The sequence below is a fragment of the Trachypithecus francoisi genome, unplaced genomic scaffold (assembly GCF_009764315.1).
Source record: "Trachypithecus francoisi isolate TF-2019V2 unplaced genomic scaffold, Tfra_2.0 Lachesis_group11, whole genome shotgun sequence".
Classification (NCBI taxonomy): Eukaryota; Metazoa; Chordata; class Mammalia; order Primates; family Cercopithecidae; genus Trachypithecus; species Trachypithecus francoisi.
The window spans coordinates 131,715,836-131,739,120 of record NW_022681456.1 but is presented as its reverse complement, the minus strand read 5'-3'; the positions used below and the strand labels follow the sequence as shown (position 1 = coordinate 131,739,120).

Here is a 23,285-nt window from a genome sequence, read left to right as displayed (position 1 = left end):
TCCAGAGGCTGAGGTGGGAAGATTGTTTGAGCCCAGGATTTTGAGGCTGCAGTGAGCTATAATTGTGCCACTGCACTCCAGCCTGGGCAAGAGAGAGAACCCATCTTTCAAAAAGGTGGTACACAGCAAGAAGGAAGAACCATATGAGGGCATGAAAAAACTTGTAGAGGTGATAGATATATTCATTATCTTGATTGTAGCAATGGTTTCATGGGTATATACATAGTCAAAACTTATCAAATTGTACATTTTAAACACATGTAGTTTACTACATCTCAATTATGCTTCAACAAAGCTATTTTAAAAACAGAGACAGAATATCAGGCAGAGGAGGAGGAGGGACGTGACACAAAAACAGGAGGAAGCACAGTGTAAACCTAATGAAGCTATAGCCAGCTATGCAGGAAATAGTAGACAGAACAGGCCAAGATGATGCTAAAGATGCACATTTTCTCATATATTAGCCAGTTCAATGTGATGATGCTTAGCTTATTCTAAGTATTTTAAATCCCAACCCTTGGTTATTCCATCCTTCCTATTCATCCAATTACTTAAAGGGGAGGGAAAAAGATGAATTCAAACTGACAGTCTGTAATTGCCAGAAACACAACTTATTCAACACAAAGCTCGGGAAAAAAATGATTTAAATTTTCTTGTTTCAACAATTAACACTGTATGTAGAAGATTTAAAATGTAAATATATACCTAAGAAATTCTGATAGGACTCGTTTTAAAAACCTAGATCGTAAGATTCCTAAAACGTTTTTAATCTGGAGAAACCAATATGTCGATTATAAAAACATAAAATCTCCAAATCAGTGATTTTTAAGTTCAACTCCTAGGGAGTCAGAGATGAGACTTCTATGTATAGGTGCACTTAGCATATCCCGTGAGCAGCATCAGACACAGAAAACGCGCTCAGCAAACTCACCATCTGCACAACAGACTCTCTTAACCGTGTTTCCTCTTCAGTCACGAGAGTCAGTTCTCTGCAGACCATGGCCGCCAGCCCCACATCTAAGCATTCTGGATCTGCTGCCATCTTGAAAATGAGTTCCTCATGTGAAAAGACACAATGGCGCCTCAGGCGTCGGTAGTGATTGACACACTGACGTCCAATGGGCAACTGAAAAGGAGATTTCCAAATTAAATAACTCGCTTATAACATACCCCAGAACAGAACCACGACTTACCCTCCAGGTCCTCCCTTTTATTAGAAAGAAGACAGAATACCAAATCCATTTAAATATAAAGAGGCCATATTACATTAACTGTAAATATTAACCCTGTATGACCCAGCTAGAATTTCAAAGGCTTTCCCACAGAAAATTCCCATAACCTGAAATGCTAAATTTCTGGCCTAAACTGCTAATTTTCTATTTATTGTATATCAGGGAGTTCTTTGGTATATAACTGAGGCAGCAAACTCTTTTAGACTAACTTAACATGAGCCTGCCCTTACAAGAAAAAGAAAAATACTATAAAAGTAAATAATTAAATAAGTTCAGGCCAAAAAGGGTTAAGTGGAAATACTCAGAGGACTCAAAATTCCATAGAACAAAAAGAACAGATGTTATTAGAAGAAAAAAAAAGAAAGAAAAAAATAGGAAAGAGGGAAAAAGTAATACTTAAGCAATCCACATTGGCTGACATTTAGTTTTTTTGCAAAAACCAAAACAAAGGATGATTTAGATTTTAGCATCTAGAAATTATTTTAAAAACAACCCTGGCAGAAAGATAATTCAAAGTGAAATTATAAAATTATATACTTTATTTCCCTAACAGTGAAATAAATGACTAAATGATCACTTTTCATAAATGAACAGTTATAGCCTTTAAAATAAATCTTGAAAATCTCCGTAATTATCAAGCTACAAGCCAAATTATAACAATAGCTATACCCTACACATAAATATGTGCTCCAACTTCAACTTCTTTCCTATGCTCAGGCAGAAGAACTTGGATAAAGGAAGTTTTGTTTGTATTTGTAATATAAAAGAGAAAAAATTAGAAATTGACCTTTAAGACCCTTTTAGAATTCATCTACAGTTTGAGAAAGGCAGAAAGGAATCTGAGAAATCAAAGAAAATATGAGGCTATCTCTGAATTATGCAGTGTTTCCATACTCTTCAAAGAAAAAACTTTCCCAAGGAAAAAGTGTGTGTGTGTGTGTGTGTGTGTGTATATTTTGAACCTATGATTAGCAATGATTTTGTCTATTAACAACACACAACTCTTTCATATCTTAAGGACGTACTCTTTAAAAATTTCTCACCTAGTCTCAATACAAAAATAAGCAGAAGAAAAAATCATACTGTGGGATTTGCAGTTCTTAACTATTATAATATGTGAGGAAGCCACATAAAATAGAAGTGATTACCCATTGTAACTTATAAAAATTAGCCCCATTAATTTATTCCAGAGCTAAAACTGCTACAACTTTTAATTTGTATCACACCCTTCTTCTAAAGAGTGTCAAGGGCTTCCACGCATATCCTCTAACTTGTCTGAGGTTATTAAGTGAATCTATCAGCATCTTTACATACCAGCTAAAAAACTTAGGCCCAGTGAAATGTTCAAAGCTGCCCAAGGTCAAATACCAGTAACAGTGACAAGGGGAACAGTAGAAACTATCTCCAGCTCCTAAATCCTCCCATTTTCTACCCTACACCTAGCCAATTACCATGTATCATAAACACTCAATAAATGCTGGGTGAATGTTTAGAAACAGAGCTCGAGCCCAAGGCAAAACCCTAAGCCTAGTCTTGTTCTTGCTAAATTATGCTGTTTCCAAAGCCTAATAAGAAAAAATTTCAAAACTATTGGATCAAGAAAGACTATTTATTGTATCATTTTACTCATTAGCAAAGGAAACAAAAACAATCTCTATATGATTAATCATGGAATTTAACAAATTAAGGTGCCTGCAGAAAACATAAGATCCATTATTAAAGGGTTGCCCCCAAAATGTTAACAGAAGCAACAAAAACAGCACCAATACAAGAAAATAAAGTCAGTGTGTATCATAAATATACTGTATAGTCTTCTCCCAAGCAACATAACAGCCACTAAATACTTTTTGATTATCTACTTCATACAAAAGCAAAACAGCAATTACCTAGCATTATCATTTAAAGTATAGTGCAGAGATCTCAATACTATAGTTACTCTTTTAAAATTAAAAAAAGGAACAGAATAAAACATAAAATGGCAAGACTAGTAAAATCACTAATTGTCTATCAAAAAAAAAAGAATTTGTAAAATTTCAAAGCTATGTATTTGAAAATATGGTAGAATATCTGAAATTATCCCTATAAGCCTGATCACCTTAATAAGTCCCAAAAACGCTCAGAGAAAGCAAATGCTAAGAAAACCATACGGTGGTGCACAAGTAGTTGCGGTTTTAAAACTGCAATTACTTGTGCACCAACTTGTATCTTCAATGGCAAAAGCCACTATTACTTTCGCACCAACCTGTATCTTCCCTTAGAAAAGAAGGATTCAGAAAGAATCGACTGACCATTTGTAAGTTCAGTCTCTCTCTTCTGAGCACTTGACCAGAAGGGAGGGAGTCCAAATAAAGGAAAGCAAAGGAGAGAAGGAAAGGAAGGAAAGAAGGAAATGCGGGAAGGGGAAAGCGAAGGAAAAGAATGGAAATGAAGGAAGCAAGTTAAAACAGAATGAGGAAAATAATAAATGGGTAAGAACTATAAAATCTTCAAAATAAAAAATGTGATGGAAACCTACTTAGCTTTCTAAACTATAATAGCCACTCCAGTCTCCACTAAAATACTGACAAACCCTACCCTGAGCCCAGCTAAGCAAACATGGCAACTAAGCTGCTTTATATTTATAGGGGGTTAGTAGACGTACAACAGCCACTTGCTATAGAACAGACCCAGTCAGCAGTACAGAAGTTCACAGCTTCAGCAAAGTTGTAGCCCTGGTTAAATCCAGAGTGATAGGCACGAGGAAATGTCACAACAAACTCGCCAGCACACTGATTGGTCCTGTACACCTAAATGCAAATTGGGAACAGGGACACAAAAATAAAAAATAAAAACAACAAAAAGAGGAAGACAGATTTTATTAGTCAGATAATTTCAGATGCATTTTCTAAAACTGAAAACAATAAAGCATTAAGTTAAACATATCAGAAAATGATATCAGAAATAGCCAGAATTCTACCTTCTTAAAATAGTCACTGATAATAGATTATAATTCATGACAAGAATTAGCAGTCAAAAGAAATTCTCAAAAAAAAAATTACTCTCAATGAGCTACGACTTTCTTAAACTGATACAATTTTTACAATTAAAATAATTTGTTTTATTCTTGTATTGTAAATAGTGGCAAAGAATAGAATTTCCTGCTACTTTTGGGTAGTTTTTTGGAACTAACTAAACTCACATAGCATATGAGACATCCCCAATGAGATGTCCCCAGAATCAGTTTTCTCGAAATCTCACTTTGTTTTACAATAATACTGTATGTCTCCTGAAAAGTCTCAGATTCTGGTATATATTTATTACTTAAAAACAAAGTAACTTTATAAATGTTACTCAATCTACTTTCTCTTTAAAGTTATGATGAATATTTGATTATCTATAGTAAACCTGTTAAATTTATACTTTATCAGGCATTAGCTTGAATTTGAGAAACATCTTCAAACTTAGGTTCAAAAGTGAAAAAGGCATTTGCAGTATATTTTTATTTCATTATCTCATGTATTAAAAGCTAAATCTGAGAAAATAAGGATAAGCATACTTATTAGTTATTAGTTATTAGGATAAGCATCCTTATTAGTTATTAGAGCCACCACTTAAAATACCTCTGCTTTGGTTAAACAGGGATAACAAAGAATATGAGATTTTTGTTCAAAGTAGGATGTAACATTTACTGAAAAAAGAAGGTTATGTGAATAGGTAGCTATACATCAAGTATGATTCATACTTTAATACTCCCCTTGTTAATCAGATCAAAGTTGTTCCCTGCAGAGTATCAATTCTAATTTGGCTAAAAGATGTTATGACTCATTTCTAGTTATAAAACAAAGCATATGTCGTTATTCTATCTAATCAAAAGCTAAAATAACTTTAAATTAAAACTACTGGCTGGGTGCAGTGGCTCGCACCTGTAATCCCAACACTTTGGGGGGTCGAGGTGGGAGGGCTGCTTTGAGCTCAGGAGTTCGAGAACAGCGTGGGCAACACAGTGAGGTTTCGTCTCTAAAAACATACAACAAATTAGCCGGGGGTGGTGGTGTGCTCTTCCAGTCCCAGCCACTCATCAGGCTGAGGCAGGAGAACTGCTTGAGCTGAGCAGGTCGAGGCTGCACTCAGCAATCACTGTGCCACTGCACTCCAGCCTGGGCAACAGAGCAAGACCCTGTTTCAAAAATGAAACAAACAAACAAGAGACTGAAGGAAGGCAGCAAAAGACTCACAGGCACACCATGCTCCATCAGCACATTGGGGTTCATGATGGTGACTAACTGATGCAGAAGATCAGGCTGGGATTCAAATAACTCAGGGGCCAGCTCTCTCATCACCTCCTCCAGTTGTTCTGCGGCATGAGATGGCACACCATACCATGTCTTTGGCTCCCCCCTAGCAAAAGAAATAACTGTTTAGGCAGAACATGGTACCAATGAGGTTAGGGTATCTGATTCCAGTCCACCAAATTATAATTAGCTTGTCTTATTCCATGGTCAGATTATATGCCCTGAATTCTAGCAACCGTCTCATAAGCCTGTGCTGTTGTTCACAACAGGAGGTAAGTAAATAGTAGTCTATATAGGCAGATACAAACTTATCACTACAATTAGAAAAGCAACTCAGTACATGAACTCTGGAAGGCAGATCGGTGAAAACACCTTCACACAGGAAAGACACTATATGAAAAGTAAGCACTGTCCCAAAGGATGCTGATACATGACCTTGATTCACAGGTCCATGTGAATAACGGACATTCCAACTATCCCCACAATGATCAGAACAAGTCAGTGCTCTCTAGAATACCTCTAAACAGCTTCACTGAGTTCAGTTTTACTACCCAAAGAAACAGGCCAAGGCTAGAAACTATGGAAATCTTAAACATACTCTGTCTATAAACCTTAAAGATCAAAAACTTGGCATCATTAATTCACTAGACTTTAGCAGAGTCCATGCATGCTGTATTTCAGACTGTACATACCAGTGCAAGTAGTTGATGGAGTAACTCCAGTGATCTTCAATGTGCCAGCAAAAAGAAGAGAAGCACATTCCCACATAGAGCCACGGCACTTTCATACCAGAGATGTCCACATTAATATGTGCAAGAACAGACTGTTCCAGGACAGGCATGTTATTCAAATTCCAACCAGAAAGTGCATATTCCTATAAGAGAAAAAAAAAACTGTAAATGAAAAATCAGAAATGAAAAGTGCTCAATAGAAATGTCAAGGGAATCTTTCCAGAAAAGTAAAAAATTTTATAGTATTTATACTCTAGTGCATACAGTCTGTGATCTTTGCTATCTACTACATGTAACTCATATAACTCAATATTTAATCCTACCTTCTGTCTAGGTTCTACTTAGATTCCCTTTATCTCAGATGCCTCTGGTTACTCCAAAGCACATGAGCAATTCTTTATTCTCCTGCCAGTCAGGAAAATGGGTCCCACCTTAATACAACATCACTATTTCTATTATATACCCAGTAGCGTAATATCCTAAAATCTTATTACTATATTGATAGAACGGTGCTAGATACTGTAAAGACAAAATGTAATAATACACATAATCCTGAACTTGTGTCAACAATGAAGACTGACACAATGCAGAAAGTCACTGCCATCAATCCTAACCATTATACAAACACATCTAGAAATACTGGACAAATGATAACAATAACCAAAAAAACTTCACAGCTGAACCTAAAAGAAAAGGGAATTCCCAGTTTCTAGAAACAGAGCAGAAGTAAGCCAGAATAAAAAAGGAAGCTGTTGCAAGGGTTTTCACAGGGGCTTCTAAATGGAGACTGGCACTGGAGAATGACTTTCCAACATCCATCTCTGAAGCCGTATGAGGCTGTGACTTAAAAAAGTGCTAATCATCTTTACGGAGAGCAGTTCTCAAAATGAGATCCAGAGGATCCACTAAGTGAAACTATGTTCACAGTAATTCTAAGACATCATTTGCCTTTTCCACCTACGTTCTTGCAGGAGTGTAGTGTGAGTTTTCCCGGGGAAAGATGATATGCGCTATCACAACAGTCTGAACGCAGAAGCAGATATGAGAATCGGCTATTAGAAAGTTGATAACTGAATGTGAACGTCAGGAACTCGCAGGGGTGGGGGTAGGGTCATTATTGTGCTTACTGTTTAGAAGTTTCTATAATACAAGTTAAAAATAAAAAACCCTCAAGGTAAGAAGTTAAAGAGCCAGTGACAAAGCTTAAGAGAATTTGTGAACTAGAAGACAGGTTTGAGGAAATTATCTATAATGCAGCACAGAAATATATAAACTTTCAAACTGTAATTAAGAGTCACAGAGAGGCAGGCTGGGTGCAGTGCCTCACACCTGTAATCCCAGCACTTTGGGGCGGTGAGGCAGGTAGATCACCTGAGGTCAGGAGTTTGAGACCAGTCTGGCCAACATAGTGAAACCTTGTCTCTACTAAAAACACAAAAAATTAGCTGGGCATGGTGGCAGGCGCCTACAATCCCAGCTACTGGGGAGGCTGAGATGGGCGTATCACTTGAAACCAGGAGGCAGAGATTGCCGAGATCGCCCCATTGCACTCCAGCCTGAGCAACAAGAGTGAAACTTTGTCTCAAAAAAAAAAAAAAAAAGTCAGAGAGAAGCCAGGCATGGTGGCTCATGCCTATAATCTCAGCACTTTTGGAGGTCCAGGCAGGCAGATGACTTCAGCCCAGAAATTTGAGACCAGCCTGGTCAACATGGCGAGACCCCATCTCCACAAAAAATACAAAAATTAGTCAGGCGTGGTGGTGTTCCAGCTACTAGGGAGGCTGAGGTGGGAGGATCCCCTGAGCCCAGGAGACTGAGGCTGTGAGCCGAGATCACGCCACTGCACTCCAGCCTGAAAGACAGAGCGAGACCCTGTCTCACTAAAAAAAAGAAAAAAAAAAAAAAAAAGTCACAGACAGGCCGGGCGCGGTGGCTCAAGCCTGTAATCCCAGCACTTTGGGAGGCCGAGACGGGTGGATCACGAGGTCAGGAGATCGAGACCATCCTGGCTAACACGGTGAAACCCCGTCTCTACTAAAAAATACAAAAAACTAGCCGGGCGAGGTGGCGGGCGCCTGTAGTCCCAGCTGCTCGGGAGGCTGAGGCAGGAGAATGGCGTCAACCCGGGAGGCGGAGCTTGCAGTGAGCCGAGATCCGGCCACTGCACTCCAGCCTGGGCGACAGAGCGAGACTCCGTCTCAAAAAAAAAAAAAAAGTCACAGACGATAGAATAACAAAGTCCAACATAGGTTCAACTAAGAATTCCAATAAGAAATGACAAAGAGATCTATCCCTAAAGTTCAACAGGCTAACAAAAAAGGAAATAAAAAGAATCTCAACAGGTTATTGCTCAATGTTTTTTGATTGGTCAGTTGGTTGGCTGAAAAATAGTGAATTTCACTGAAGAGACAAGGTCTACAGACAAAAAGAACACTGGGAGGCCGAGGCTGGTGGATCACTTGAGGTCAGGAGTTCGAAACCAGACTGGCCAACACTGTGAAATCCCATCACTAGTAAAAATACAAAAACCAGCCAGGCATGGTGGTGCACACCTGTGGCCCCAGCTACTCAGGAGGCTGAGGCAGAAGTGCCTGAACCCAGGAGGTGGAGCTTGCAGTTAGTCAAGATGGCCTCACTGCAATTCAGCCTGGGCAACAGAGCGAGACTCCATCTCAAAAAAAAAAAAAAAAAAAGTTACAATACAAGGTAACATATATAAAATTCCAAACACACATAGAAGAGAAAAATACAGTTCTTCAGAGGACAACAAAACAGTGATCATCATGGGTTTGGACTGTGATATGGTTTGGATTTGTGTCCCTACTCAAATCTCATGTTGAACTGGAATACCCAATGTTGGAGGAGGTGTCTAGTGGAAGGTGACCGGATCATGGGGGCAGATTTCCCCCGCTTGCTGTTCTCACAACAGTGAGTTCTCACAAGATCTGGTTGTTTAATAAAAGTGTGGAGCAACTCCCGCTTCTCTCTCTTCCTCCTGCTCTGGCCATGTAAGACGTGCCTGCTTAGCCTTCACCTTCTGCCATACTTGAAAGTTTCCCAAAGCCTCCTCGGCCATGCTACCTGTACAGCCTGCGGAATCTGTACAGCCTCTGTTCTTGATAAATTACCCAGCCTCAAGTATTATTTATAGCAGTACGAGAAAGGATAACAAAGATTGTTGGGAAAACTTCACAGCAAGGAAGAAATTGCGTTGAGCTTTGAAGGACAGATAAGATTTGAACAAACATTCTAGGAGGAAGAGCTATAAGAACGTAAAAGGTAAATTACAGAGTATATACTAGTCTAGCTGGTGAAGAGGCAGAATGGAATAGTCATACTCAAAAACAGAGGAAATAACACTAGAAAAAAAGATTAGATCTTTAATCTTAAGTTTTGGACTGAGAAGCTTAGATTTATGCTATATTCAAAAGGGAAACCATATGTTTTGAAAAATGAAACAATATGATAAACATAGAATCAAATATTTCTAAACTTTCTTTTTTTTATTTTTTGAGACAGAGTCTCACTGTTGCCAAGGCTGGAATGTAGTGGCACAATCTCAGCTCACTGCAATCTCCACCTCCTGGGTTCAAGCAGTTTTCCTGCCTCAGCCTCCTGGGGAGTACAGTCACCTGACACCATGCACGACTAATTTTTGTGTTTTCAGTAGAGACGGGGTTTCACCATCTTGGCCAGGCTGGTCTTGAATTCCTGACCTCGTGATCCACCCACCTCGGCCTCACAGAGTGCTGGGATTACAGGCATGAGCCACCGTGCCTGCCCTGGATTTTACAACAGAAAGAACTAGGCAAAAATATTAAACTGGAGTTAAAATTTTAAACTAATTAAATTAGCTTTTTTCTCCTTTTCTTTAAGAGACAGGATTTTCTTCTGTCACTCCTGGCTTCAGGCGACCTTTCCACCTTGGCCCTCAAAGTTCTGAGATTACAGGCGTGAGTCATTCCACTCAGCCTAAATTATTTTTTTTTTTCTTTTTTTTTGAGACAGAGTCTCACTCTATCGCCCAGGCTGGAGTGCAGTGGCCGGATCTCAGCTCACTGCAAGCTCCGCCTCCCGGGTTTACGCCATTCTCCTGCCTCAGCCTCCCGAGTAGCTGGGACTACAGGCGCCCGCCACCTCGCCCGGCTAGTTTTTTGTATTTTTTAGTAGAGACGGGGTTTCACCGTGTTAGCCAGGATGGTCTCGATCTCCTGACCTCGTGATCCACCCGTCTCGGCCTCCCAAAGTGCTGGGATTACAGGCTTGAGCCATCGCGCCCGGCCCTAAATTAGTTTTAAAACGCAGAGCTGGCCGGGCGCAGCGACTCACGCCTGTAACCCCAGCACTTTGGGAGGCCAAGACAGGTGGATCACCTGAGATCGGGAGTTCAAGACCAGCCTCACCAACATGGAGAAACCCCACTAAAAATACAAAATTACCCAGGTGTGGTGGTGCATGCCTGTAATCCTAGCTACTGGGGAGGCTGAGGCAGAAGAATTGCTTGAAACCAAGAGGCAGAGGTTGCGGTGAGACAAGATGGCGCCACTGCACTCTAGCCAGGGCAACAGGAGCAAAACTCCTCTCAAACAAAAAAAAAAAAATGCTGAGTTAACGGCCAGGCACGGTGGCTCACGCCTGTAATCCCAACACTTTGGGAGGCCAAGGCGGGCAGATCACCTGACATCAGGAGTTCAAGACCATCCTGGCCAACACGGTGAAACCCTGTCTCTACAAAAATACAAAAATTAGTCGGGCATAATAACGGGTACCTGTAATACCAGCTACTCGGAAGGCGGAGGCAAGAGAATTGCTTGAACCAAGGAGGTGGAGGTTGCAGTGAGCTAAGCTCATGTTTCAGCCTGGGCGACAGAGGCAAGATTCCTTCTCAACAACAAGAATACAGAGTTAAATAATTTTTGAAAGTATTCTGAATTCATTGTTTTCAAAACTGAAGATTATTTATACTGCCAAATCCTATATATTTAATATTTTAAGTTAATGTGATCCCTTAAGATAAAGAAATGTAGTTTTCTATGCAAAAGCTAAATCAGCTTGGAGGTAAGCAAAAGTTTGAATAAATCTGCACCTCTTCTTCTGGTAGCATCTTTCTCCGCCCATCCTTCACCGGAAATCCACTTCCAAAGTCTTTTGAGGAGATATCTGCCCCATATTCCACGATAACATCTTCTTCAATGCTGCTTACCAGCCGCCAAAATTCCTTTTCTACTAGTTCTGTGGGAACCATCTACACAGGGAAAAGAAAGATGACAAATTATTAAACCGCTATAATTATAACCCAGTATAACATAATACACAGGGTCAAGTAAACACAAACCCATGATGAGATTAAAAATCTTCTGATTCCCTAGAGAAGTAAAGACCCAGATCCTAGCTTTTTCCATTGAGAACAGGGAAAAGCTGAGACAACTCGGACATTCAGAAAAACAATGAACTGTGCTGCCCTTTTCTGAAGGAGACTGTTTCCCAAGTAAGAACAAAGATGAACCAGGAAATCAAGGAGGAATAAGGAAATGTAAACAGCAAGACTAAAATTTTTTTTTTTTTTGAGACGGAGTCTCTCTCTGTCACCCAGGCTGGAGTGCTGTGGCCGGATCTCAGCTCACTGCAAGCTCCGCCTCCCGGGTTCACGCCATTCTCCTGTCTCAGCCTCCCGGGTAGCTGGGACTACAGGCGCCCGCCACCTCGCCCGGCTAGTTTTTTGTATTTTTTAGTAGAGACGGGGTTTCACCGTGTTAGCCAGGATGGTCTCGATCTCCTGACCTCGTGATCCGCCCGTCTCGGCCTCCCAAAGTGCTGGGATTACAGGCTTGAGCCACCGCGCCCGGCCTAGACTAAATTTTTAATAGCTTCTATGTTTTGCCTTTTATTTTATGATTTTAACACAAAATTTCATTTTCTTTTTGTTTTTTATTATACTTTAAGTTCTACATTGAGAATTTCTCCTAATGCTAGCCACGACCCCCCAGACAGGCCCTGGTGTGTGATGTTCCCCTCCCTGTGTCCATGTGTTCTCATTGTTCAACTCCCACTTATGAGTGAGAACATGGGACATTTGGTTTTCTGTTCCTGTGTTAGTTTGTTGAGAATGATGGTTTCCAGATTCATCCATGTCCCTGCAAAGGACATGAACTTATCCTTTTTTATGGCTGCATAGTATTCCATGGTATATATGTGCCACATTTTCTTTATCCAGTCTATCACTGATGGGCATCCGGGTTGAGATTTCAAGTCTTTAAGGCAAGACTAAATTTTAATAACTATAGCAAATTTTTTGGACAGGGACTAAAAAAGCCTAAGATATCCTAGGAAAAGAAGCAAACCCCACAATAAAAATAAAAAAAAGCAGCAACTGCCCAATACTTTATGCTTTTCTGTAAAGGATTACTCATAGAGGGCTAATATAACAATTCGAGCATCAAAATAGACTTTACAGTGGTGCGTAGTGGCTCACACCTGTAATCCCAGCACTTTGGGAGGCCGAGGTAGGCAGATCACTTGAGGTCAGGAATCGAGACCAGACTAGGCGACATGGTGAAATCCCATCTTTATTAAAAATACAAAAATTGGCTGGGTGCAGTGGCTTATGGCTGTAATCCCAGAATTTTGGGAGGCCAAGGCAGGTGGATAACCTGAGGTCAGGAGTTCGAGACCAGCCTGACCAATATGGTGAACCCCATCTCTTCTAAAAACACAAAAATCAGCTGGCAGTGGTTGAGTGCACCTGTAGTCCCAGCTACTTAGGAGGCTGAGACAGGAGAACTGCTTGAACCTGGGCAGTGGAGGCTGCAGTGAGCAGAGATGGTGCCACTGCACTCCAGCCTAGGCAACAGAGCGAGACTCTGTTTAAAAAAAAAAAAAAATCCAAAAATTAGTCAGGTATAGCAGTGCACACCTGTAGTCCCAGCAACTTGGTAGGCTGAGGCAGGAGAATCACTTGGCCCTGAGAGTAGGAGGCTGCAGCGAGCCGAGATCACGCCACTGCACTCCAGCCTGGGTGACAGAATGAGACTCCAACTCAAAAAAAAAAAATAGATTTTACAACAAAGGAGTACATACTGCCACAACAGACAGTGACAGAAAAATAAATGTCAGGCCCCTGATTTTAAGATGCAGTGTTTCATCATCTTTTTCATGCAGTCCCTGTTTTCTACAAAATAATAAAAGTAAAAGAGAAGGCCGGCCGCAGTGGCTCACGCCTGTAATCCCAGCACTTTGGGAGGCCGAGGCAGGCAAATCACAAGGTCAGGAGTTCGAGATCAGCCTGGTCAATATGGTGAAACCCCGTCTCTACTAAACATACAAAAATTAGCTGGGCATGGTGGCGGGTGCCTGTAGTCCCAGCTACTCAGGAGGCTGAGGCAGGAGAATCGCTTGAACCTGGGAGGCAGAGGTTGCAGTGAGCCGAGACTGTGCCACGGCACTCCAGCCTGGGTGACAAAGTAAGATTCTGTCTCAAAAAAAAAAAAAGAGGAAACTGAAGTCTTTGGACTCAGGTAAATCTTTGTACCTCCCCAGACTGACCTAAAAGATAGCTTACTCACATGGACTGGCATATTAAAATAATCAGACTTAAAATTATCTGCCATCTCTCCAAAGCTCTGAAGTGTATACTCTCGTACAGCTTGTTCAAATCCAAAGGCTTCTCGAGGTTTGCTACATTCCTGGAGAGAAAAAATATGTAAGATTCACTCACTGAAACGAAACTGAAGAAAGCTTTAAGGCTCTTAGTTACTAACTTCTTTGATCATTTCCCTAGGTAAAGCAAATCCAATCAACCCTAGACAACAAAACAAATATCAGCTCCTTACAATACAGTATCAGGAAGCATTTTCTAGAGTCTCAACTTCATCGTCACAGCCTTCCAATAGGAAGGTGGCACTAAGACAGCTTTAGATCCAGAGGTAGCATTAAGTTCTGGCACCAAGACAAACATCTAAAGGACTGACTTGGAATCATTCTGAGGGATGCCTAACACTCTTGGCACACCAGTGGTTTTGGCCACAGAGAAAATACATGTTCATGGAGGAGGGAAAGTGGTGACAGCCACTGGACTGTGAGGATATCAGACTAAGAGAATAGCTTGCTCACACTACCAATCACCATGACCAATGTCTTAACACAATGACTCACTCAGAGTAGAATTGCCTCTGAATCTTTTAACCTTGAGAATAGTAAATAAGCAGTAATTCAAACAGCATAAAAGACCTTTGAATGCATTTACATACACCCAGCCAACACTTTCTCTTTAATGTCCTATCACAGCATTTTGTTAACATAAGTAAACAGACTGGGCATTTCACCACAATGACAGTACTACAATCTTTCACTAAGAAAAATTTAGCACAATCAAGTAAAAATTTGGGCAAGCTAAAAGATACCATCAGGGCCCAGCACAGTGGCTCGCAGATTCTGTAATCCCAGCACTTTGGAAGGTCAAGGCAGCTGGACCACTTGAGTCCAGGAGTTTAGACCAGGCTGGCCAACATGGTAAAACCTTATCTCTACAAAAAAATACAAAAATTAGCTGGGCGTGGTGGCGTACATCTGTAGGGAGGCTGAGCTGGGAGTATCACCTGAGCCCAGACGTCAGAAGTTGCAGTGAGCTGAGATCGTGCCACTGCACTGTAGCCTGGGTGAGAGGCTGTAGACCCTGTCTCAAAAAAGTAAACAAATAAATAGTAAATAAATAAAAGATATCATCAATTTATTTAATAGCATGAAATTGGATGCATAAATCCCAAGTTCTACAGTTTCATGTCTGGTTATACTTTTAATTAATAGAGAAAAAACAATCTATGCTTTTCTTCATTTTTATTGTTGTCCAGCAATATAATAAAGTCTCATTATCTGCAGCAATAAACAGAATGACCTAACCAACAGTCAGAAAAAGAACCTTTCAAAGGCAAGCTACCACAATACAATTGTTACATTTCCATTCAATATAGATATTGTAAGTCCTGGAAATTGACTAGGCACGGTGGCTCATGCCTGTAATCCCAGCATTTTGGGAAGCCGAGGCAGGCAGATCATGAGGTCAAGAGACCGAGACTATCCTGGCCAACATGGTGAAACCATGGTCTCTACTAAAAATACAAAAATTAGCTGGGCATAGTGGCTCGCGCCTGTAGTCCCAGCTACTTGGGTGGCTGAGGCAGGAGAATCGCTTGAACCCAGGAGGTGGAGGTCGCAGTGAGCTGAGATCACGCCATTGCATTCCAGCCTGGTGACAAAGCAATACACCATCTCAAAAAAAGAAAAGTCCCAGAAATTTTAAACACCACATAATGAAGAGAGAATGACAAAAGGAAACATATTTGGGAATATGTTTACATGTATGTGTACATGCATGTATTACTGTTTTTAGTTAAAAAAGGATCCACAGAGGTTAGACTTGTACCTCAGCGACACATTTAGGACACCTCCAGTCTCCTTTGGGCACATCAGGTAGTGGAGGAATGAGACAAAATGTATGATAGCTGTCATCACATCCGTCACACAAAAGCAACTTATCTTCATTGTTTCCCCGACCACAAAACATACAAACATAGAGATCAACCTGTTAAAAAAATAAAAATAAAAGTCTATTTTCCATAATACTAAATTTTTACCAGGAACTCCTTAGCTGAAACAAACAAAATAATGCAACTGAAAAGTAAACATAACTTAAATCCTGAATGTCTATTTCAAGAAATTGTATTTAAACAGCTTTTCACAAAACTCCCTAAATTTTCTTCCACAGTTTTTACAAGGAAGTTAGTTAATAAAAGTATATCAAGTTGTTAAAGAAAGACTACAAATCTAGGGTATTTGAAAATCAATTTACATATATTTTTTAAAATACCATGTCCTTCTTCCCATATACGAATACTCTTTGATAGAGAATGAATACCGAGACTGTCTATAATAGAACTCAATGATTACACAGATTTATTTTCAGGCTCTCACTTGGTTACCCATAAGGTATATGACTTACAGGAAGCAGCCTATGTACATAGGACAAAGCAAGGTTAACAACATAAACAAAAGCTGTAACTTCATAGATGTGCCATCAAGTCTTCTAACCAAATGAGCTAACTAAATACATACCAAGATATACCAGGATAGAAAGTGCAAAACTATAATAAAAATAAATCCTTTCCCTCCTGACAGACCCCAAAACACTTACAAAGTTAACAGAGAGAGTGCCTTTCCGTTGTCTCATTTGCATGTTAAATGCGTCTGACCTGTTGGTAACTTTTCGTCTTCGGGTGACCTCATCTTGAAATAAAAAGTTATACAATAATAGTAAAAACTAATGTTGAGAGCTTACTATGGACGAGACACTATTTAAAATTATTTAAATTAGTTAAAATCTTACAACTGTTTATCTATCTAGAGGTAGATATACTATTTATCTCTCACTGAAGATGAAGAACCTGAGGTACAGCGAAGTTAATAACTTGCTCAAAATCATACAACAAGGCAGATTTAAGATTCTAATCCACTCACGTAGGATCCAGAGAGCTTACCCATTAATGCTGTATTTGTATGCAGTACGTACTACATACAACCCACAGGTATTACTTGGGGGAACTCCCAAATTAGGGACTAAGTTCTAAGACTGTTGACAGCCAATACTATAATTACAAGAACAACAAAAATAAAGTACTTAATTCTTCAAAAAGGAAATATTATCATTATTACAATGTATCTAGTAAGTCTTATTACATGGGATGTTTTAAGAGAGATGGAACAATATTATTTAATCTTCTAGAGTTCAGTCCACTATCTGAATTGTATGATTTAACTACACATCTAAGTACATAGTAATTAGTATTTGTGACTGTAGCATTTCATTAAGTTCTTGTATAGTTAAAACATATCCAGCCTAATCTTTGTTAAACGGTTTTAAAATTGCCATGTTACATAAAGAGAACAGTGGAACCTGATCTTTGCACGAGCAGTTCTACCGACAAAAAACTTCCAAGCATGAAGCCGAGAGTACTAGACTTACTAAAGAAAACAGTTCATTCAAATGAACTGACATATCAAGGACAATTATTTTTAAAATCAAAATTATGGTTAGAATTTTAAAATTCTAAGTTTCCCCCAGCATATGTTGATACTAAGAGTCACAGCTTTAGCTCACTAGGTAAGAACCATTAATTCCACCATTCTCTCATAAACCAGCCTTTAGAAACTGCAATAAATTTGTGTCATATATTAGATACAGAGAAGGAAAATCCTCCCCTCCAAAATCATAAAAATTCAACATAAGATTGCTCTTCACCCCTTAAATTTAAGAGATCTGGCATTAAAAAAGGTGATGTGCCTGGGAACCACATTGCAACTTTACAATTCTTAAGAAATTCCCAGCACAGACTGCAATTCAAGTATCATTTGAATGTTTTTACAACCATATTCTACCTTATCTCTTTTCATGATCAAATAACAAATCTTACCTTCTTTATCTTTTGTTCCCATTGCCAGGCCCACAACCTTGGGCCCAGCCCCAAAAATCTGAAGTTTCTTCAATTCCGTGTTTCTATTCACATCTCCAGATTCTGACTAAAAAATAAGCAAAATTCACGTTAGCATAATTACGCTGATTCATGCATGTATTTTTTTACCCCAGAAAAGTTTCAGGATCCTCTTCAAAACGAAAGAACAAATTATTGAATTTCCTTTCTGTAAATCCACTCGCTGCCTCATTACCACAGTTGAAAACAGTCACCAAAACACCATGCACCCAGATTCCTTTCCACAAAATAAAATTCGTGTATGACTCATAAAAGCACAGTTGTCAAGCTGTCTCAAGACAGACACTGCTGGTTATCACACCACAGAAATCCCCACTTCTAAATTGCTACTGGACACCTGTATTTGATTAGAGGGCATCTCAGGACATGAACTGTGACTATCCTAAGCCAATCATACTAACCTCATTTTTCTTTGTTGGTGATGACCAACAAAGGGGTGGGAATGTGATCCAGTTCTAGCCAGTGGGACATTAAAAAATTGTACTGGAATCCCCTGGGAAAGATTGCCATCTTCTAATAAAAGGCAAATGGCCAGGCACAGTGGTTCACACCTGTAATACTAACACATTGGGAGACCAAGGCAGGTGGATCATTTGAGTTCAGTAGTTACAGACCAGCCTGGGCAACACAGGGAAACCCCATTTCGACAAAAAGTACAAAAATTAGCCAGGCATGGTGGTGTGCATCTGTAGTCCCAGCTACTTGGGAGGCTGAGGTTGGAGGATCACTTGAGTCTGAGAGGCTGAGGCAGTGAGGTGAGATCATGCTGCTGAACTCCACCCTGGGCGACAGATGAGATCCTAAATCAATCAATCAACGGGAAAGCTTCTCCAAGCCTGGGCGACACAGTGACCCCCCGTCTCTACCAAAAAAAAAAAAAAATTAAAAATTGCGCATGGTGGCACGCACCTGAAGTCCTAGCTACCCAGGAGACTGAGGCAGAAGGATCACTTGAAGCCCTGGAGTTCAAGGCTGCAGTGAGCCGTGATTGTCCTACCACACTTCAGCCTGGGTGACAGAAAAAGACTATGTGTCAAAAAAAAAAAAAAAAAAGGAAAGCATCTTAAAGAATAAGTCCTTTTGGAGGCCGGGTGCAGTGGCTCACACCTGTAATCCCAGCATTTTGGGAGGCTGAGGCAGGTGGATCACGAGGCCAGGAGTTCGAAACCAGCCCGCCCAATATGGTAAAATCCCATCTCTACTAAAAATACAAAAATTAGCCGGGCATGGTGGTGCACGCCTAGAGTCCCAGCTACTCGGGAGGCTGAGGCAGAATTGTTTGAACCCAGAAGGTGGACGTTGCAGTGAGCTGAGATTGTGCCACTGCACTCCAGCCTGGATGACAGAGTGAGACTCCGTCTCAAAAAAAAAGAAGTTCTTTTGCCCCAACTACCTTCCTTCCTGCTAAGGGACTCAGTCTGGTGAAAACATGGTGCTGGACTCTGCAGCAGCCATACCACAACTGGGAGGAAATTTATTACCCGCACACTGAAGAAAGCAAGGCAGAAAAATGGAAAGAAGCTGGGCCCTTGACCAATCCTAGAACTACTTACCTCTGAAAACCTTATGTAAAAATGTATTCTTATATGAAAAATTAATTATTAATGTTTAAGCTACTATCACTTGGCATTCTAATACTTGAAAGTGAGAACATCCTGACAGATACTGGTATTCAATCTTGAATTAAGATTAACCGGCCGGGCGCGGTGGCTCAAGCCTGTAATCCCAGCACTTTGGGAGGCCGAGACGGGTGGATCACGAGGTCAGGAGATCGAGACCATCCTGGCTAATACGGTGAAACCCCCGTCTCTACTAAAAAATACAAAAAACTAGCCGGGCGAGGAGGCGGGCGCCTGTAGTCCCAGCTACGCGGGAGGCTGAGACAGGAGAATGGCGTGAACCCGGGAGGCGGAGCTTGCAGTGAGCTGAGATCCGGCCACTGCACTCTAGCCTGGGTGGCAGAGCAAGACTCCGTCTCAAAAAAAAAAAAAAAAAGATTAACCATAATCTGGTCGGACGCGGTGGCTCAAGCCTGTAATCCCAGCACTTTGGGAGGCCGAGGTGGGCGGATCACAAAGTCAGGAGATCGAGATCATCCTGGCTAACACGGTGAAACCCCGTCTCTACTAAAAAGTACAAAAAACTAGCCGGGCGAGGTGGCGGGCACCTGTAGGCCCAGCTACTCGGGAGGCTGAGGCAGGAGAATGCCGTGAACCCGGGAGGCGCAGCTTGCAGTGAGCTGAGATCCGGCCACTGCACTCCAGCTTGGGCGACAGAGCGAGATTCCGTCTCAAAAAAAAAAAAAAAAGATTAACCATAATCTCTGAATATAGACTAAGTAAACAGCCAAAATTTATTTTAAGTGTATAATAAATAAAGAATAAGCATAAAAATAAACCAGGATAAAATACAGACTACTTTATAAGTCTGTGGTTACATAATAAATGATGTATGCAATCTAGACTAACAAAAGATCATATAAGTAAAAAACCTAAATGCCATTTCAATATTTATCTTTAAACTTTTGTAGACTGATTTGGTTATACTAACCAACTTCTACTGTTAGTTGAACGAGAAATATAACACCACACATTCTTTACCATTATTAAAGCAGAGTACGTAACAATAAAGCTGATATAAGTTCAGTAAATAGTATGTGCCATATCTAAGTACTTTAATCAATTAGTCCTTACAACCTTTTCAGAAAAGCAATAAAGTTCCAAAAAGTAGAATAAAACAACATTCTTTGATCTAAAACTCAAAATAACAAAATTAAAAAGGACCTTCCACCTGAACATTTTAATTCTCTACTTAAAAAATAACAGGCCAGGCACGACGGCTCACATCTGTATATCCCAGCACTCTGGAGGCCAAGGCTGGTGGATCACGAGGTCTGGAATTCAAGATCAGCCTGGACAATACGGTGAAACCTGGTCTCTACTAAAATTACAAAAATTACCTGCACGTGGTGGCAGGCGCCTGTAATTCCAGCTACTCGTGAGGCTGAGGCAGGGAACTGCTTGAACCCAGGAGGTGGAGGATGCAGTGAGCTGAGATCGCGCCACTGCACTCCAGCCTGGGTGACAGAGCAAGACTCCATCTCAAAAAATAATAATAGGCCGGGCGCGGTGGCTCAAGCCTGTAATCCCAGCACTTTGGGAGGCCGAGACGGGCGGATCACGAGGTCAGGAGATCGAGACCATCCTGGCTAATACGGTGAAACCCTGTCTCTACTTAAAAATACAAAAAACTAGCGGGCGACGAGGCGGGCGCCTGTGTCCCAGCTACTCGGGAGGCTGAGGCAGGAGAATGGCGTAAACCCAGGAGGCGGAGCTTGCAGTGAGCTGAGATCCGGCCACTGCACTCCAGCCTGGGTGGCAGAGCAAGACTCCGTCTCAAAAAAAAAAAAAATAATAATAATAATAATATAATAATAATAATAATAATAAATTTTAAAATAACAATAAAAAGACTACATATTAGATCTCTAAAACAAATTAAAGTAGTGATCACAGGAAATTTTATAGTCTTAAACATTTCAATAAAAACAGAAGAATAAAATTAAATTCCCAACTCAAAACACCAGGAAAAAACTAGAAGATAAACCAAAAGAACTGTGGTGCTGGATTAGAGCTGAATTAGAGGATGAATGCAGAACATCAAGTTATAACTTTTTAAAAATTTATTTTCTAGCCCTGACCATTTAAAAGAGCCTAGAAGCAATGAGATCCCAGTGGGAACAAGCAGACCGTGTGCTCAGATCATGGTTTCTAAATACCATTTCAAACACATAAATGAACTACGATCCCTAGTAGAAATTTCAGACATAATAGCAGCCAGCACTTGCTTAAAGACTGGACACGGAGTATAGGGAAATAAAGAAATCAAGGAATTTAATTCATTTGATTCATTCAAAGGCTTTAACGGTTGGGCACCGTGGTTCATGCCTGTAATCCCAGCACTTTGGGAGCCCAAAGCAGGCAGATCACTTGAGCCCAGGAATTTGAGAACAACCTTGGCAACAAGGCAAAACCCTGTCTCTACAAACACACAAAAATTAGCTGAGTGGTATGTACTTATGGTCCTAGCTACCTGGGAGGCTGAGGTGGGAGGATGGTTTTAGCCTAGGAGGTAGAGGTTGTGATTACCCAAGACTGCACCACTGCACGCCAGCCTGGGTGACAGAGTCACACGCTGTCTCAAAAAAAAGGCCAGGGGAAGTGGGAAGGAAGGAGGAAGGGAGGAAGGGATGAAGGGAGGGAGGGAGGAAACAAGGAGAGAAGGAAGAGATGATAATACATTATATTTCAGATGTATTGAATTTGGCATACCTGTGCTATAGCCAATAATAAGTGCACACGTATATGTACACACACACCCCGGTGAAAAGAAAAGGATGGATGTTAACACAGATTTGGGCTGGGTGCGATGGTTCACGCCTATAATCCCAGCACTTCGGGAGGCTGAGGCAGGCAGATCACTTGAGGCCAGTTCGAGACCAGCCTGGCCAAAATGGTGAGACCCTATCTCTACTAAAAACATAAAAATTGAGCCAGGTGTAGTGGCATGTGCCTGTAATCCCAGCTACTGAGGAGGCTGAGGAAGGAGAATTGTTTGAACCCGGGAGGCAGAGGTCGCAGTGAGCCAAGATCGTGCCACTACACTCCAGCCTGAGTGATAAAGCAAGACTCTTGTCTAAAAAAAAAAAAAAAGACAAGATTTGAGAGTTCTGAGCATTACAGGTAGTATTTGAAATCCCATGCAGATGAGACAGCTAAGGAGAGTGAAGATGGAAAAGGACCAAAGATACAAAATAAGGGGAAGACAGAAGAGATGACGAAGATGACTAAGGAGTGGTCAGAATATAAGGAGGAAAACCAGAAGAGAGAGCTATCACAAACGAAAGAAAAATCAAGTTAATCTAATTTCAAGGACAGGAGTCAACAACCACATTACATGTATACGTGACCAGAGACCAATTAAGATATGAAATAAAAATGAGAATCTCAGAATTTGACAATTAAAAACTCAGTGGTAACTTGGACAGTGCAGTTTCAATAAAATTACTTAGCTCAAAGTTAGATTAGAGAGTATAAAAACTAAACAGATGTTGAGGAAACTGAGACAATAAAGACTATTTTTCAAGAAACTTCTCTGTGAAAAGAGGCAAGGATAAGGCATTATGTAAGAAGAGGGCTTTTATGTTTAAGATGATAGAGACTTAAACACATAATGGGAGGAGTGGAATTCAACAGACAGAGGAAGTGGGAGAGAAAGATTTCTCAGTATGTTGAAATCACTGAAGATGCCAGAAGGGATGGAAGTGGAGGGATTATCCTTGGAGAGAAAGGTACACTTTGCCCACAGAGATAGACAAAGACTAAGTATGAATACCAGCAGTTTTGTGTATGGGGCAAGAAGCAGAGGTTCTACCAAAAAGCCTTTATTTTCTTTCTGAAATAGAAAACTAGGAATGAACGGCAGACATTCAACAGAACAATTAAGTACAAA

General features: G+C 40.6%; 1 protein-coding gene across 1 annotated transcript in view; it reads right to left on the bottom strand.

The window, feature by feature from the left end:
- KDM5A (lysine demethylase 5A) overlaps window positions 1–23,285 on the bottom strand; it is a 96,451-nt gene that overhangs the window by 49,757 nt on the left and 23,409 nt on the right. Inside the window, exons 6-14 of the mRNA XM_033223333.1 lie at window positions 17,697–17,802; window positions 16,421–16,512; window positions 15,653–15,811; window positions 13,797–13,916; window positions 11,321–11,479; window positions 6,196–6,377; window positions 5,447–5,609; window positions 3,899–4,018; window positions 932–1,126 (exon numbers count right to left, since the gene is read on the bottom strand). Coding sequence (XP_033079224.1) covers window positions 932–1,126; window positions 3,899–4,018; window positions 5,447–5,609; window positions 6,196–6,377; window positions 11,321–11,479; window positions 13,797–13,916; window positions 15,653–15,811; window positions 16,421–16,512; window positions 17,697–17,802 — 1,296 coding nt within the window. The remainder of the gene's footprint in view (window positions 1–931; window positions 1,127–3,898; window positions 4,019–5,446; window positions 5,610–6,195; window positions 6,378–11,320; window positions 11,480–13,796; window positions 13,917–15,652; window positions 15,812–16,420; window positions 16,513–17,696; window positions 17,803–23,285) is intronic.